At 33.5% G+C, this 17,561-nt stretch overlaps 1 protein-coding gene across 42 annotated transcripts in view; it reads left to right on the top strand.

The window, feature by feature from the left end:
• CDC42BPA (CDC42 binding protein kinase alpha) overlaps positions 1-17,561 on the top strand; it is a 328,933-nt gene that overhangs the window by 255,487 nt on the left and 55,885 nt on the right. For 27 of the 42 annotated variants that reach the window (XR_010585989.2, XR_012433742.1, XR_010585975.2 and 24 more), the window contains 3 exons: positions 4,879-4,983; positions 8,872-8,955; positions 16,815-16,920. Coding sequence is in view for 37 of the 42 variants with exons in the window: in XM_005541035.4 (XP_005541092.3) it covers positions 4,879-4,983; positions 8,872-8,955; positions 16,815-16,920 (295 nt within the window). In the remaining 5 variants the exon portion in view is untranslated. The remainder of the gene's footprint in view (positions 1-4,878; positions 4,984-8,871; positions 8,956-16,814; positions 16,921-17,561) is intronic. The other 15 variants (XM_005541041.4, XM_074037870.1, XM_005541040.4 and 12 more) reach the window with 1 other exon arrangement.

The raw sequence follows: 17,561 nt of genomic DNA, 5'->3' as shown, positions 1-17,561 counted from the left end.
CTGAAGATTTGAGTTTATACGTGTTCTAAATACAAAATACTAAATTACCTTCCACTTTGTTTTCAAAATACTTCTAGCTAAAGGATAAAGAAAATTGATAGAGACTGGATTTTGGCCAGGCATGGTAGTTCAAGCCTGTAATCCCAGCACTTTGGGAGGCCGAGGCAGGAGAATCGCTCGAGCCCAGAAGTTCGAGACCATCCTGGGCAACACAGGGAGACCCTACCTCTACAAAAAAAGTTTTATAAAAATTAGCCAGGCATGGTGGCACATACCCATATTCACAGCTACTCTAGAGGCTGAGGTAGGAGGATCTCTTCGGCTCAGGAGTTCAAGGTTTTAGTGACCCATGATTGTGCCACTGCCGTACATTGGGGGCAACAGAGAAAGACCTTGTTTCAAAAAAAAAAAAAAAAAAAAGAGAGAGAAAAGAAAAGAAACTGGGACTTTTTAACTTACAGTTTTACATTTAGCAATAACAAACAACTTGTTAAATGCAAGCTAATTTTTAGTAGGTTGACCATGTATAATCCATGGTCAAATCTTGGTGTTTTCTACTTTGAAACAAGGTTTCTTATGAGAGGGTTGTTACTTGTACAAATCTGTAATTATTTAGGCAGTAGAAAAGGCCTGTTGATACATATTCAAGATGAGTGGGTTTAGTTAATTTTATTATTTATGGGAAAACCATACTGTCCATAATTTGAGGAATTCTTGATAAGCGGGTCATCTAAAAATCAGTTCTGTGATCCTGAGGGGGGAGGAAAAACCTTTTTTAATGTACTACTGTAAAAATACATTTGAAGATCTTTTAGTAGAAAAATCCTAATAAATTCAGGGACCATTATGAACATTTTGCATTAAAATGTTTCACAGTGTGGACAGTACCACTAATATTCAGCTTTTCTTCTTTTTTAACAGAGCATTAAGTAAAAATGATACTGAAGTATAGTAGATGTTTCTAATGACTTCGTCAGAGTAACACCTTAAAGTATGTTTACTTAGGAAAAGAAAATTAGCTAACCAAAAAAAAAAAAAGAAAAAATTGCATTTACTTAAAGATATTTCTTATATTGAATTTATAATATCTCTGCTATTTGTATGTTTATTAGCTTTTGCTGCATTATTATACTTAATGCTATAGTATTTTAGCACATAAAAAATGATAAAAAGAATATTTTAACTTCTGTGACTAAAATATAATATTAATAATGATTATGTTTTTAAGGTTTTAAAATACTTCGTAATAAAATAACTAATGGTATGTATTAGTTGCTTTGCTGCTATACTATATCAGAGTCATTGACAATTCATTGTTAAACTGAATCATAGGCTATCTTTAAATGCCAGCATGTATTCACTGAATATTCTGAAAGTTTAATAGAATTAATTGCTTTTTAGTGGATAGAATAAGCCATTAATTATAAATGCATTGGTAAGCATTTACTTGTGGTTAAAATTAGTAACTTCCTGAAAATTCCATTCTGGTTGGTAATAATTAAAACCTGAATGAAAAAAATAAGTGATTTGTATTTTTCTTATTTTTAGTGTTACACCACTTTTGAGATGTTGTTTACACTGGTGATAACCGAGAAATGAAATGAAATATTTAAATCTATTAATGTTATTAGCATTAGCTTCATTTAAAAGTCCTGGACATTTTTTTTTTTTTTTTGATATTTGAAATGGTTTTTGCCCTGAGTTTATTCATCTTTACCAAACTTTGTCCTTTGTCTTTAAAAGAAACACACTTTGAAAGTAAAGTGGTAATTTTTAAATTTTAATTATTATGTTCATAGGTTTTTAAAATTAAAGATACGACTATCACTATAATTGACATAGTCCAACTTTTTAATATGCCTAATACCATCTCAAAATATTTCAGTATTTTCACTTACTTTTACTATTTTTTAAAGGAAAAATTACTTGATTTTGTTTAAACTCTGAAATTGATTTTTACTTTAAGAGTATACAACTCTAAAAAGCTAGTATGTTAATTTTCATTATTCTACTTTATTACAAGTGTTTTCATTTAAATTAAATATTTTCTATTTCTGAATAACCACCTTTTACCTCATTCAGCAAAGAAAATCACTTTTAAATCTATCCATATCCATATTCTCTTTCATTTTTATTGATGGAGAAAAACTAGTTAGGAGAATAAGACTTGACAGAGGAGCCAAGAGGTGTGTGTTAAAAGCCTCAAGAGTTATTTAAGAGTTACTAATTTGTGTAGTCACAAATTAACTTGATAGTGTATTTTTCCTGTCTCCAATATCCCACTGTCATAATATCACATTTTCATAGGATCAGCAAACATGCTGGTAAGTGTTTTAACAACCAGCTCTGGGGCTAGAGAAAGCACTGCTTTTTAGGTTTGCTGATTTCATGATATAACCTTCCATTAGACCGTATACTGACAAAATGGCATAAGGCAGTGTTTTCTAATTTTAATGTGAGAAAGTATAAGACAGTATGCCCAACTTCTGTCAGCATGTGTTTAAACAGCTTGAAGAGCAGACCTGCTGTAAAATTTCAACCTGTGCTTTTGGAAACAGCAAACACTTGGCCTTTCCCATTTTTAAAGAGTTTTTGAAATAATCAAACCCAGATATACAAAGCCGTAATATCAGCTATTCACATATACACAGCATTACCTTTCACACAGGAACTTCTCATTTTATGTCTTTCAGTCAGGCTGTGGGGCTAAAGCCTTTTGCAACAGGTCAGAAACTTTTAAATTTTCCTAAGATGGCCCAGTTTTTTTTACACATAGAACGTCCCCTAGTTAGATACCTTAAAACTTCCTGAATTGATATTTCAGTCAGTTTTAAGTTCTCACTGGTATAAAATGTATCAATTCTGCTTTGCTTCTTAATTCCATTTTAACTGAAGCCTCTCTCCATGGACTCCTGATTCTCCTTGCAATGTATATAATCTTATGAAAACTAGGAGGAGGAGACTTTTAGAAACTGAAAGACATTTCTGCCGTATTCCCAACTCAGGGTCATATTTCATATTTATAATCTAAACTGATTACTTTCTCCATGGCTGTTCCTGAATAAAATTGTAAACTGGGCAAAATGTGTCTTGAGTCCCATTTTCTTCCACTTTTTCTTTTCCTGGTCAAAATTTACTATCAGGAAAGGAGATAATATTACTTAGCCTCCTTGATTATTAAATTACTTTGAGTAAATTACTCTGCTGTGGAGATGCCTCTGGTAGAACAGAAATAGTGCTGAATTTGGACTCAAGAGATGGGATACAGGCCTGGCTCTCCAACTTCACAAGGCATACTAGTTTCATGAAATCAGCCACATCACACATACAGAGCTGATATTCAGCTGGTAAGCTTTAGTTCAGTGGTGCCACTTTTTAAAATATTGAGTATCCTAGCAGTTGGTAAATGGTTGCTGCTCCAAGACCCCTAATGCCTTCAGTGAGACCCTTCTTCTCCCTACTTTTCCCAAATCCACTAGCTGAAAGTTTATGGCCTGGCAGTGGCTTTGTGGTTACCAGAATACCTTTCCATGTCCACCACCCAGGAAGGCCGTAGTGGGCACCAATGGAGGGCTACGATGGTGTTTCCCAGCCTGCTAGCCTGTTCCTCCCATACACTTGCCAGATTTTTAAAATTCTCCACATTGAACAAAAGTTGACTGTTTTTAACATATGCAGCATATCATACATGGATAACAGTGTTCTACATAATTATCAATAGGAAAATATCCCCAACTTGAGAAAACAATTTGTGCCCTTAGAGATTGAAGCCACATGCCCAGAGTTCTGTTGAACTAAAAACAAATCTATGAAGTTAATTTCTAGGGGAACCTTCTTTTCCAAGTATTTCTATTCTCAATTATTTATCATTCAACCCAGAATTTTAAAGAAATTTTGCTTTTCACTTAGTTTTGAGTACAGGGCATTATATTTTAATTCATTGTTTTAACAGTTCTACTTTGCCAGCAGTTTCAACTGCACCTGAATCTTTCATCAGTGACATTTCTAAGGGGTACATTATCATCATGTCTTCCCTCTAAAATATAGCCATAGTAAGAACAAAGGAAAATAATTATAAGTTCATGTTTGAATTCTTAAACTGATGCTGTTCTTGTGATTTGTGACTTCTGATCTAAGCATTGTTTTGTTGTACAACATATTCAGAATAAATTCCTGAACCACTTTTCCAAATTGTCTTCATTGTCCTATCATTTTAAAAAGTCAATCCTAGTCACTATGAAACTTGCCAAACCGACTAGTCAATCAGTATGCTTCATAAGATCTTTTATGCTAAATTTTAACCCAAAGCATTTTTAATTTCTAAAAATACTTGGTTTAAAAGGATGCGACTGAATATAAGTGCTGATTTTTCTACTGGTGCAAAATAAAGGGAAGACTTCCTTTAGTGTCCTGCACAAAACTGATAGGTTAGGGTTTTTTTACTTTCAATTGATGAGTAGTAAAAGACCAAACTTCATTCTTATCAAGGACAAAATTATCTTTAATCTGCAGTATGTATCTCTATTAAGTACTCCACATTTATTTCACATGTATGATTTGTTTCGTGAAATAAAAAGTTCCATGTGGAATACCAACGTAGAATGTGCAGTAGGACCAGTGCTCAAAGTAAGAGATCAACAGTGAAGATCAGGGAGGAGCCTTTGGTTAACTATTGTGTCAATCCTTGTTTACATTAGAGCTAGTGGTTATGCTTCTGTATAATGATGTATCCCTAATGTGAATATTCAAACTAAAGTTTGTTATCCTCCTTTCTCAAGAAATGTTGTCGTAATCATGCCTTACAGAAATTTGCTAAGAGCTGCACATTGTTTAAAAGTGATTTTTTGGGTTTTTGTTTTTCCCGACTTATTTTCCTAGACTGATCCCGTTGAGAACACATATGTATGGAACCCGAGCGTCAAGTTTCACATCCAGTCACGGTCCACATCTCCTTCCACATCTAGTGAAGCTGAGCCAGTTAAGGTGCCTCATTGGAGCAGCCCTGCTCCCCAACTTTTCACTTGTGTCAGGAAAGAGGGAATTGAATAAAACAAGTCTGTCTCTCTCTTAACCAAATATATTATGTAATAAGTTACAGTCTGTTGGAGATCATTACGTTTAACTAATAATGTAGGTAGAAGTAAAAAACTAAAGAGCACATTGTCCTCAAATAGTCAACCTGAAATAGACAAAACTAACTAGAAAGATGGTCTTTAATTAGAGAACTGTGTAGAACAGAAGATTAATTATGTAAATTTTTGAATTATTAGAAACTCTAGGCAAATGGCAATGCAGGTGCCATTCTCATATTTTAATTCTTCTAATAAATGTAATAAGTCATGATATAACTAACCTGTTACATCATAAGTAGAGCTGAAAAATAAAATAGCCACTTCTGGCAACTGAATAGTTCATTCTAACTGCTAAATTGGTAACAGTCAACTAAATCCTGGCATTTCGTACTGCAAAAAACAGTGCTGTGTTTACACTAAATGTCAATCAATGGTTTTAAATAGCCAATAGGCCAATTTTCTCATCAGAGATCATTTCTTCCACAAGTCCAAAGAATGTTGTACCTCAGTCCATGCCATCCTACCTTAAGATTCAACTCTGGTTCTTCATTCAGCATCACGATTCAAACAAAGCTCCTTTGCTTTCCTTTTTTTTAAATCTCCAGAGCTGTGTCTAGCATTCCAATAGAAGCAGATAGTCCAATCTGAAGAGCTGTCTGAAGCGAAGTGTGAGATTGTGGTCAAGTTCTGACTTGTTTTTTCTAACTCTGTGATAGACTCCCCCAAACTGGTTAATGAGACCCTCTTGTGTTTTTAGTTATAATTGTTTTAATATTTTGAGATTATACATTTTTGTTTTAATGATAAAATATTTCAAGCATTCAGAGAATATAAACACCCATGTAAGTATCACCCACAGATTAAACAGATATGAAAATTTTGCTTAATTGTTTTTCAGATTTTTATTCAAAGAAAATATATTTCAGAAACAGTTGAAACATCCTCGTGTATACCATTCCCCACTCTTCTTTCCCAGACATATCTAAATATCCTGAAACTGATGTGCATCTTCCCTTTCTTGGTTTTACATGTTTATTTCATTTGTATCCTAAATGACATATAGTAGTGCTTATTATGTGTTTATAATTTACATAAGTATTACCTGTATCCTTTTGTAATTTTTTTCATTCAAAAGTCTGCTTTTCAGGTTTATTCCTACAAATATGTGTTCATTTAGTTCATTCATTACAACTGTGGCATATATCACAACTATTTATCCATTCTGCTGTAGTTGGATATTTCGGTTTTTCCAGTTTTTCGTTGTTATCAGTGCTGAAGTGAATATCCTCATATCTGTTTTTGCAAATGTGCAGTTTGTTTGGCATATATACTTAGTGGAATTACTGAGTTGTATGTTGTATGTATTTTCAAGTTCAACTGGTTCTTACCAAATTGTTTTCCACAGTGGTTGGACCAATTTTCACTCCCCCAGCAGTGTGTGTGAGTTCTAAATTTCCCCACATCCTCACCTCACTGTCACACATTAACTTTTGCCAGCTTGATGGATATGAAGTATCAGTTTTGTTTTACCTTGCATCTGTTTTCTAGTGTTATTCAGCATCTTTTTGTATGTTTATTGACCACTGATGATTTGCCTGTTTGTGTCCTTTGTTGTTCTATTGAATCATTTTTCCTATAGCTTTTTGTGTTCATTATATACTCTAGATACTAATTCTTTGCTAGCTATATGCATTGCAAATATTTTCTCCCAGTCTGTGGCTTCTTTTAAAATTTTATTTGTGGTGTCTTTTTGTCTTGCAAAAGTTTTGATTTTAAAATAGTCAGATTTATCAGTCTTTTTCTTTACGACTTCTGCTTTTTATGTCTTTTTAAAGCAGTTCTTCTCTTTGCAGAGATTATAAAGATTTTCTTCTATATTTTCTTCTAAAAGTTTTTAAATTTTGCTTTTACTTGTTTAGGACCTTAATCAAACTGATATATATTGCTATGTATAATGGGAAATGGGCTTCTAATGTCTTTTTCCCATATGAACACGTGACCCTGCTATATTTCCCATCGATTTGTTATGTCTGTTTCTGCATTATATGCATGTATCCGTTTGGATACTCTCAATTCTTTTGCATTGTTCTTTTGGTTACTCCTGCATTGACAGTAAATTGTCTTAATTACAATTATTTTCACTCTAAAATAATTCCTGATGCCTGGTATGGTGAGCCATCCCACTTACCTTCTTCTTCCTTTTCTTCTTGACCTTTTAGTTTTTCATATTACTTTTAAGGTCAACTTGTCAAGTTTCACATGGGGCTTTTGATTGGAATTGCATTAATTTATAGATCTATTTGAGGAGAATTGACATCTTTCATGATACTGAGTATTCCATCTATGAACATAGTATACATATTAGGGATTCTCTTATATCCTTCAATAAAGTTTCATTATTTTCAGTGTATTTCATATTGCTTGTTAGATTTGTTCCTAGGTACCTTAAATTTTTTGTTTCTATGGTGAGTGGGATTCTTTTTAAATACATTTTCTTACTGTGCATTGCCTTGTCTTTATAAACTCTGTAGATCTTGTATCCAGCACCCTTGCTTAATTCTTTTTAATTCTAATAACCTTTGAACTTTCTATGTAAATTTGACAAATTTGTTTCCTATTGTTTTTTATTAACTTACATAGATTTTCAGCATTCTTCTCTTTTATCTTTCATATTTATCTCTTCAAATGTTAAATTATAAGTTTGGTTTAAAACTTTTTAAGCTATTTAAAAGTAAATAAAATCTAAATTAGAGCTAAAGTCACAAACAGAAAACTGAGAAACTTGACTGAATTTTGTTTTAAGGCTATAGTGCATATAAAATATTCTGGTTTTGGAGGTTGTATGGTAACAACAAAGATAGATTGTTGTATAGTAACAACAAAGACGAGGTTGTATAGTAACAGCAAAGAAAGGACCATCCATTTTTCTTGTAATATTTTAAAATATTCTGTACTTTATACAAAGACTGGCTTTTTCCTTTTATTTTTTTGCTTGGCATCCTGAAAGGAAGTTACTTTCCATGTCTTTTTTTTTTTTTTTTTTTTTTTTAAACTGCTTTGCTGATTAAGCAGTGGCTCTTTTATCCCCATAATAACATCCAGTGAAATTATTGGTTTTTTTCATTCAAAGAAATAGCTTACAATAAAATCCCATAAAAGAAGACCATATTTTACATAGCTACCTAAGAAAGATACGGTATGTGACTAAATTTGTATTAAGGTCAGAATTCCAATAATATTAAATAATTCCAATAAAATTAAATAATTCCCTTCTTTGGAAATTAATTTCTGCACAAAAATCCCAGTGTCAGTCTCTATCTGTCTATGTATTCACATCCAGAGCTGTGTTCTATATATGTAATATATGTTCTGTGTATGAAAGTTGAGTAGTTAAAAGAATCTTCTAAATATTTTATTATAAATCATTTTCAGACACTTTTTAGAATTAATATGGCAAATTCAGATGAATGTAAAAATATCCTCATATTTGTGTAGGCCACATGCTATGGCTTTTTTTATTTGGATCATTTGATCCAAATGATTTATTTTTGTATTTCCAGACTGAAGTAACTTACTAATTGAACAAATATTTCATTTGTAGATATTGCAGGCAGAGATTTAAATTATCAGCACTATGAGAATTTTAGCTTTACTGAGGTTTTCTTTATTATTAATTAGTAGAACTTTTTACCTTATCGATGTTTTGTTTGGTTTTATTTATTTTGGCTTCTTTCTAGTTATATTTGAAATTAATGGAGTGTTTCATGACATTTATTTCCTTTTTTGCTCCTGGGTTCAGACTGTAGACTCCACTCCACTTCCAGTTCACACACCAACCTTAAGGAAAAAAGGATGTCCTGGTTCAACTGGCTTTCCACTTAAGGTACTCAATCTAGTTATAAAGTTATAAGCATAGTGTGTTCCAAAAAAAATGAATTTTATCTGCTCTATGCACTTGCTGTGATTTTTTTGATATTATTTCTTCAAAGTTACAAACAGAAAAACTTATAAATTCTGTGTGAATGCAAATAATCACCAATAGGAAAGGCAGGGAGAGGGTACAGCACTTTTTCATTTTCTTCTTTTTTTTTTTCTGAGACGGAGTCTCACTCTGTCGCCCAGACTGGAGTGCAGTGGCCGGATCTCAGCTCACTGCAAGCTCCACCTCCCAGGTTTAGGCTATTCTCCTGCCTCAGCCTCCCGAGTAGCTGGGACTACAGGCGCCCGCCACCTCACCTGGCTAGTTTTTTGTATTTTTTAGTAGAGACGGGGTTTCACCGTGTTAGCCAGGATGGTCTTGATCTCCTAACCTCGTGATCTGCCCGTCTCGGCCTCCCAAAGTGCTGGGATTACAGGCTTGAGCCACTGCACCCGGCCTCATCTTCTTAAATTCGATGTTTTGAAGTAATTATAATAAGTAGCACTTTTGGTAGAATGAGTATTACATTTGGTAGAATGAGAAGATGTAGTTGCTTGTCTCAAGCTCCTACAAAGAAATTCCAGAAATTGGAAAACTGAATGATCTCCTTCTCCAGAACATAAACCTTGGATAAACCACAAAATGAGAGAGAGAGGTCAATGAACCTGAAAAAATATACAAAAAATATAACTGATATAGAAGAAAGACAAACTGAAATAACCTGTGCCCAGATAAAGCAAAATTTTAAGGCCAGATAGAACAGGAATTTAAAATAAACATTAAAAATAACCTTAAAGAGATAAGAAGTATGTTGGTAACATGAGGCAGGGTAAGGTAGTTACGAAGAAAAATAAATTGGGAATACTTGACATGAAAACAGAACTGCTGAAATAACTAAATAGATAACTTTAATAGTAGAAGGGTCAAAATGGATATCACAGAAAAACAAGTTAGTAGGATGGCAGATAAGATGAAAAACAGGAAACAAGATATATGACAACCCAGTCAAAAGAAAATATTCTAGTAAACTAATGGCTTATAAATAAAAGGAAAAGTATTGGGCATTCAGGCAAAAAATATGTCACTTAAAGGGGAAAGAAAATGAGATTATCATCAGATTTTTTCATAGTAGCAGTATGCTAAAAACAACAGCAGTGGAATAACACATTTAAGATACCCAAGGAAAGTACAAGTCAAAGATTTTTAAGGATTTAATATTTTAAGGATAATGAAGCATCCTCCAAAAATGAAGACCGCAGAAAACTATTAAGAATATGTAAGAGCTCAGGAAATCTGTTCCCACACCCCTTCCCGAGCAATGTACTAGGGAACAAGCTTCAGACAACCAAAATGATAAGACGCCAAGTAGTTTCAGAGGCAAGAATGAAGCAAGAGTCTAGAATAGATTAGAGAATTGATTCAAAGTCCACATAAAGTATTATACCAGCTCTGAAAACCAGACAACCACCCCAATTCAGCAATATGTTAATTTTGTGAAGTAATTAAACCAAAGAGACCACAAGACCACAAGTTTAGGGGCACCAGGCTTACTGGTTGGTGAGAGAAAGAAGTGTGAAACCACAAATAATGAGATTTGTCAAAAGTCCATGTACTGAATGGCGAGACCTGAAAGCCTTTCCTCTGCTTAGCTCCCAGAATACTGACTGTTGGGACTATAGCCTCTTCCTCCCCACTCTGCTCGGAGAATATCAGTGGATTATTGGGTCCACTGAATGACCCAGAAAAGACCTATTGATAATGTCATTTGGGGCTTCCTAATGAGATGGCTAGGTCCCTTCTTAACAAGCACATCATATATTTGCTCTCACATGTGCATACATAGATATACACAAAATCTCTTTAGCTTTTTTACTGACTGTTGTAAACGTTAAGATTCCCAAGAGTCAGTAGACATTTCAAAATTATCTAACAAAAGAAAAAGATCAGGGATACATAGTGGCTCACACCTGTAATGCCAGCATTTTGGGAGGCTTAGGTGGACTGATCGCTTGAGCCCAGGAGTTCAAGACCCACCGGGGCAGCATGGCAAAACACTGTCTATATGAAAAATACAAAAATTAGCCGGGCATGGTGGTGTGCACCTGTAGTGCCAGCTACCTGGGGGCTGAGGAGGGAGGATCGCTTGAGCCTGGGAGGTCAAGGCTGCAGTGAGCTGAGATCGCACCACTAAACTCCAGCCTCAGCGACATGGTGAGACCCTGTCTCAAAAAAAAAAAGAAAAGAAAAAGATCAAAACAAACAAATATTTCCTGTTTTCGTTGAAGGAAAAAGGGACAATGCAAAAAGCAGAAAGAAACAGCGCAATATGAGAACAAGAAGTCTCAAAGAAAATATGATAAATATTTTTTAAATTCAGTAGGTGAGTCAAAAGATACATTTGAGAATTCTCTTAGAAAATATTGCAAAAAATCAGGTAGAAATTAGGAAAAGAAAATAGAAGAAATCAATATCCAACAAATAGAAGTTCCTGAAAAGGAAAACAGAAAAAAGAAAAGGAAGGAAATTATCAAGTAAGTAAAAGACTTTTTCCTGTAACTGAAAAACGTGTTTCCAGATTGCAGACTTCCATCAGTGCCTACTAGCACTAGTGGATGACAAATACCTGTCCCCAGTCACATCATTGTGTGAGTTTTCAAGATACCAAAGATAGAACTTTTTAAACCTTTAAGGAGATGGAAAAAAAAAAAAAATCACATCCAAATATTCAGGAATTGAAATGACGTACTTATCCAAAGCAAAATGAAAAGAATAGTTAGAAGGTAAAATGATTTCAAGCTAGGATTTTTGATTCCCTGTCAAATGTCCCATCGAGTTGCAGGGGAAAAAACTGCATTTTGAGAAATTCCAGAGCTCAAAAAAATTTATCACCCATGTGCCACTTTCTAAGGAAACTTAATTAGTTCTACCAGAACGAGGAAGGGGGCCAGGAAAGAGAAAGACATGAGGCCTATAGAAGAAGGAATTGTACACAGACCGGTTAAGAGAAAGACTGGAATAGGAAACCAGAGGGCTTCAGCCGGGTTGTCTTCAGGTTGATATAAAGGGGTAAAGGGGCTGAAAGGCTTCCAGTGTATATGACCATGTCGTAAATAGATTCCAGGGGATTTTACAGTTCCTTAGAAGAGTCTGGAAGATTAGTGATAGAGATACAGAAAGGTAAAAGTCAAGGGTGGGAGGGGCACTGTTGACTTTAGAAAAATCATAAGGTTATACAAGTAAGAAATGATAACCATAGTGTACTTCTTAGTGAATAATGATTCTCTAGTCATAGTAACTTAGACATTACATATAAATTTTAAGCTAAAACTGTACTATAACAATATTGGGAAAAATGAAAAAAGGGAGTAAATAGTGTAAAAGGGCCATATCCTTCTCTACCATAGCAGGAAGTGAACAGATAATGTCTCAAATCAAAAAACTGTGGTATAGGCTTTCCACTCCTAGCTCTCCCCTGCCAAGAGAGGTATCTATTACAGAAGGAGGGCAATAGCTTTTAAAAAAAGAAGAATTAAATGAAATTGCCTCTAGGAAGTAGGAGGGATACTTCTGATTTTGTCATAAGCATTGTAATACCATTTTACTTTTTCAGCCATGTGTATGTATTAATTTGATTTTAAAAATTTAAAACACAGAAAATGTAGAAAAAATTTTTGTGACTGGGAATAAATATAAGATCTCAAATCACAAGCATAAGGTGAAAATATTCGTGGACTTTACATCAAAATTAAAAATGTTTTTACAGTGAAAGCATTGTTAACAGATGATGACAGACTAGTGGAAGATATCTGCAATGTTTACCACTAATAAGAGGTTTATTTCTAAAATACATAAGAAACTCCTGCAACTCCATATGAAAAAGACTGGAAGTCCCGTTGAAAGATTGGCAAGTGATATAAATAAGTAATTCCCAGAAGATGAAATCCCGATAGTCAACAAGCATGTGAAGAAATGTCCAACTTCATTAATCATTGGAGAAATTTTTTAAATTTAATTTTAAAATTACTATCACTTTCTATTCAAAATCAAGATAAAATTAAGTAAGATGACATCATGGATGTGGAGAAACAGGCAGCTTCACACGTGGATACTGGAAGTATAAACGGGTACAGCCATTTGGGAGAGAACCTAGGCAATGTAGAGGCATACGTAAGCTGTATGACTCAGCAATCTCATTTCATCAGAAAAATCTCTTTCCTTTAGAAAAACCTTCATACAGATCCATTAGGCAACATGATGAAGATGTTTATTACTGTATTTTTTATGGCAGTAGGGAGTTGGAAATAGGGGAAAGATTCCTAAAATGTAGCTGTTATATAACAGGAACACATTTATATAAATAAAAACACATACTCAGACTATCTAATTTATAAAGATATATACATGTCCAAGGTATTGGATCATCAAGGATGAAAGGCAAAATAAGACAAAACTAGAGTGAGGCTTCTACCAAGCTGATAATATTTTATGAACTAAATATTAACTCAGTTTGTTGCACCTAATATTTTCCCCAAGAAATAAAATTTATTTCATGTTTTTTAAAAGATAGAGAAGTGAATCTATAATTATCTCAAAATAGAAATTTTAAAAGGGAAGAAAAAATATTATTTTTTAAAAGAAAATTTATTTATTTATTTATTTATTTATTTGAGACGAAGTCTCACTTTGTCACCAGGCTGGAGTGTAGTGGTGTGATCTCAGCTCGCTGCAACCTCTGCCTCCCAGGTTTACGCGATTCTCCTGCCTCAGCCTCCCGAGTAGCTGGGACTACAGGAACCTGCCACCACGCCCAACTAATTTTTGTATTTTTAGTAGAGACGGGGTTTCACCATGTTGGCTGGGATGGTCTCGATCTCTCAACCTCGTGATCTGCCTGCCTTGGCCTCCCAAAGTGCTTGGGATTACGGCCATGAGCCACCGTGCCCGGCCAGAAAATTTAATTTATTTAAAATGTTTTAAAATTTTTTGTAGAAAAGAAAGGGTTGTATGAGATACTATTTGACTTGTCATTTATTAGTGGTAAAAGTTTAATTATCTGTAATAAATTCTGAAGCTTTCACCAAGAGTTGTGCTTGGTTCCACTTGGCTCTCACATCGTCTGTTAAAAACATTTTACTTTCTTTCTCCAATGTGTAGCTTAAAATCTACACACAGACAAAATCAGAGTAGAAAAAAACTCTTTCTAATTACCACTTTGAAATTTGAGGTTATAGTTAATTCTTTCTACTCCGAATGATCACGTAATCTAAAATTCTAATTTTAGTTCATACTTTAATACCTTTCATTTTCTTCTCCTCTTCTAGCTGTCACCAAAGGGAAGTATTAGATATCAAATATTGACCAGGAGGCAGGAAACAGGGATATTAGAAGCCAAGGAATCTAGACCCTAAAATTGATCATTTGTGTATCTTTCTTTATACATTTTCACACCAAAACAAAAACAAAATCCTATTGTGTATTATCTAAAGATTGATGGCATCAGAATAACAATCTTTAATTATGTTATACTGTCCTTAGTGGAGATTAGCAAAACATAAATGCCTTAATCTTTAGTAGTAAATTGCACAACCTGTCCCATAATTTAACCAGCACTTACCAGTTGGATGATTTATTACCTAAAATTAATGCTCATCCAAAACACTGGGTTGTTGTATTTTTCCCTGCTGTCATATTCAGAATTGCGACATCCTGAATAGATCTCTTGCTGGAGAGGAAGTGTATGATATATATGTATATATATACAATTTGAGGGGCATTGTGAAGAATTACTAATAAATTTGTCAACCCTAGAGTTGTTTCATTGCTAGTGTTTCAGATATGTCTTTCTTTAGAAGAAGAAAAACATGAAGCTACTTAGAGCAGTTGATTAACTTTTCCTTCTTTGTATTAAAATCCTCTAGGACTAACCAGTAAAATAACTTTACATCTTTTGCATTAATGCATTCTGAACAATTGAAAAAGTTAGCACTAGAAAATTTACTCATAATAGTTTCTCAAAGAGCCAGAAATTAAAAAGTAGTATACAGGAGAAAGAGCAAAATTTTATGATTTTAATAGATTCCTTCATATAAGGAAATAGTGTCTATCTTTCAAGTGAAGTGGTTGTTTGCACAAAATAAGATGAATTATGTAAAGTACTGGTACAGTGTCTGCGCCCTGACTGGGACTCAGAAGCTATAGGAGCAGTTGCAGAGTTAGTAATAAGATAGTCTGTGTTCTACTTAGAGTCAAATCCCAGTGCTGCTTTGAAACTGACCAAAAGATCGTGAGGAACTTCTAGAACAGAATGGTTTGAGGTTGGACCAGAGCTCATGACCACTCTAAATTTGAGAATCTCATCCCATTCTCTGACTAATGCTGGTAGTCAGGTTTTTCTATGTGAAAAGATAATCTACTTCTTTCATTTTTTAAAACTTTTTTTGTAGTGTACAAATCATATATCCCAGTTGAAAAGAACAAGATTTATTTTTAACTTGAATTTTAAAGCTTCAAATATTCCCTTAAGTTTTTTGTTCGTATGTTAGTGTCAACTGAAATAAATGCTACTTGATAACCTTTTAAAATCAGTATTCATAATTTATTAGAATATGGAGTAGAGTTCTTAGTAGTTTAAATCAATCACACATTTAAAAGAGAAATAATTAGCAAAATTCATACAACATTGGGTACCCATGGACATAAAGATGGCAACAAAAGACTCTGGGGACTACTAGAGAAGGGGAAGGAGGGAGGGGTGCCAGGGCTAATAAATTAGGTACTGTGCTCTGTACTTGGGTAATGTGGATCAGTCATACCCTAAACCTCAGCATCATACAATATACTCAGTAGGTAACAAACCTGCATGTGTACCCATGAATCTAAGAGTTGAAATTATTTCTTTAAAAAAGAAATGTTTTTTGAGTACTTAGTATGTACCAGGTACTGTTTGAAAGACTTTGTTTATATTAATACTCATTTAACCACTCCATTAGGTAGATACTATTATTTATCCTGTTTTGTAGATAAGGAAAGTGAGACAGAGAGGAATTTAGTAAATTTTCCTAAGTTCACACAGCAGAATGAAAGGTTATTTATTATACATCATTTATTGTTAAAACATGCTAAGAGAATTAATTTGGAAAACAAAGGAATATTCCAAAGAGATAAAATCTACATTTGCTTACCACCATGTAAATCAGGTAAGACTAAAATACCTTTAACTATGGGATATTCAGTAAGAAATTTCAATCTGCCATCTGTCTCTGGAATAATATATGTGTATTTTTATCTGCTCAAGTATTATACTCCCTCTTTGCATAGGAGGAAACTGATTTGTGAAGCATATTATTTGTCCTTGGTCCCAGAAAGAGAAATACATGATTTACAATAGAAACAATAATTTTAAATAATTTTTTTCCTAAGAAGATATAAAGCACATTAAAATCCTATGTTTGTATAAGTATAAATATGCAATATTTTACTTAACTATTTGCTGAACAATAATTTGGATAATTTATTAAAATTCTGAAGCTAAGATTTATGGCCCCCCAAAAAAGCTATTATTTATTTTACATACTTTTCAAATGGCATTCAAGAGTAATTGATTATCATTTAACTTCTTAATTATTTTAGCTTAGTCCAGTTCAAATTACCTAATACAAATGTTTAAAGACCATAAACCATAAGAAGATGTAATGAGAAATGGAAATAACTCATTATATTCCTATTTAGGAAACATTCTAGAAAGTGATATGGGGCATAGGGACTCACATTATGGAAATCTTTTAAACAATCAATGTGTGTTTTTTTATCAATTTGTTTTGCAGCGCAAGACTCACCAGTTTTTTGTAAAATCTTTTACTACTCCTACCAAGTGTCATCAGTGTACCTCCTTGATGGTGGGTTTAATAAGACAGGGCTGTTCATGTGAAGGTAAGAACAAAAAGGAAAGAAAACGTGACTTCACCATCTAAATTGTAATCAAATAACTTGATTCTCTTTCAAAGGTATATAAATGTTTGTTTTACTTAATCATTTGCTTTTTTGCATAACAGGAATGGAAATAATCTATGTTGTCTGTTGAATGTTTGAGAAACTAGACATATTTTTCAGGGGCAATATATTTAAATATGGTTCATTTGTCTTTGTTTTGTTATTGAGTAAATTTATAGTCCCCGCCAAAAAACATTAACCTATCTGACAGAAGAAAATTCACTGAATTTTAACCTTGTTTAATTCCTTAGAGAAATTGTTATTGAAAAGTAGACAATGTGGGCACCTTTTCAGAAATATTAAATGTCTGCCACTATGCCTGAAAGATATTTTATTCCTGTATTAATAGCAGAGGTTTTTTTTTTCTCTACCATCCATGATTTATTCATCACATGTTTATGGAAAACCCACTGTACTTCTAGGCACTGGGGACATAATAGTGAATAGGGGAAAGGCATAGATCCTACCCTCATAGAGCATATATTCTGAGTGATGAAGGAGAGAGGGTCAGGGGTCATGTGAACAGAAAAGAAAGCATATTTATTTGTTTGGGTATTGCTTTATTTTTCTTAGGACCTCTG

The sequence above is a fragment of the Macaca fascicularis genome, chromosome 1 (assembly GCF_037993035.2).
Source record: "Macaca fascicularis isolate 582-1 chromosome 1, T2T-MFA8v1.1".
Classification (NCBI taxonomy): domain Eukaryota; kingdom Metazoa; phylum Chordata; class Mammalia; order Primates; family Cercopithecidae; genus Macaca; species Macaca fascicularis.
Note: the sequence above shows the minus strand (reverse complement) of the source record. Positions and strands in the feature narration are given on the sequence as shown.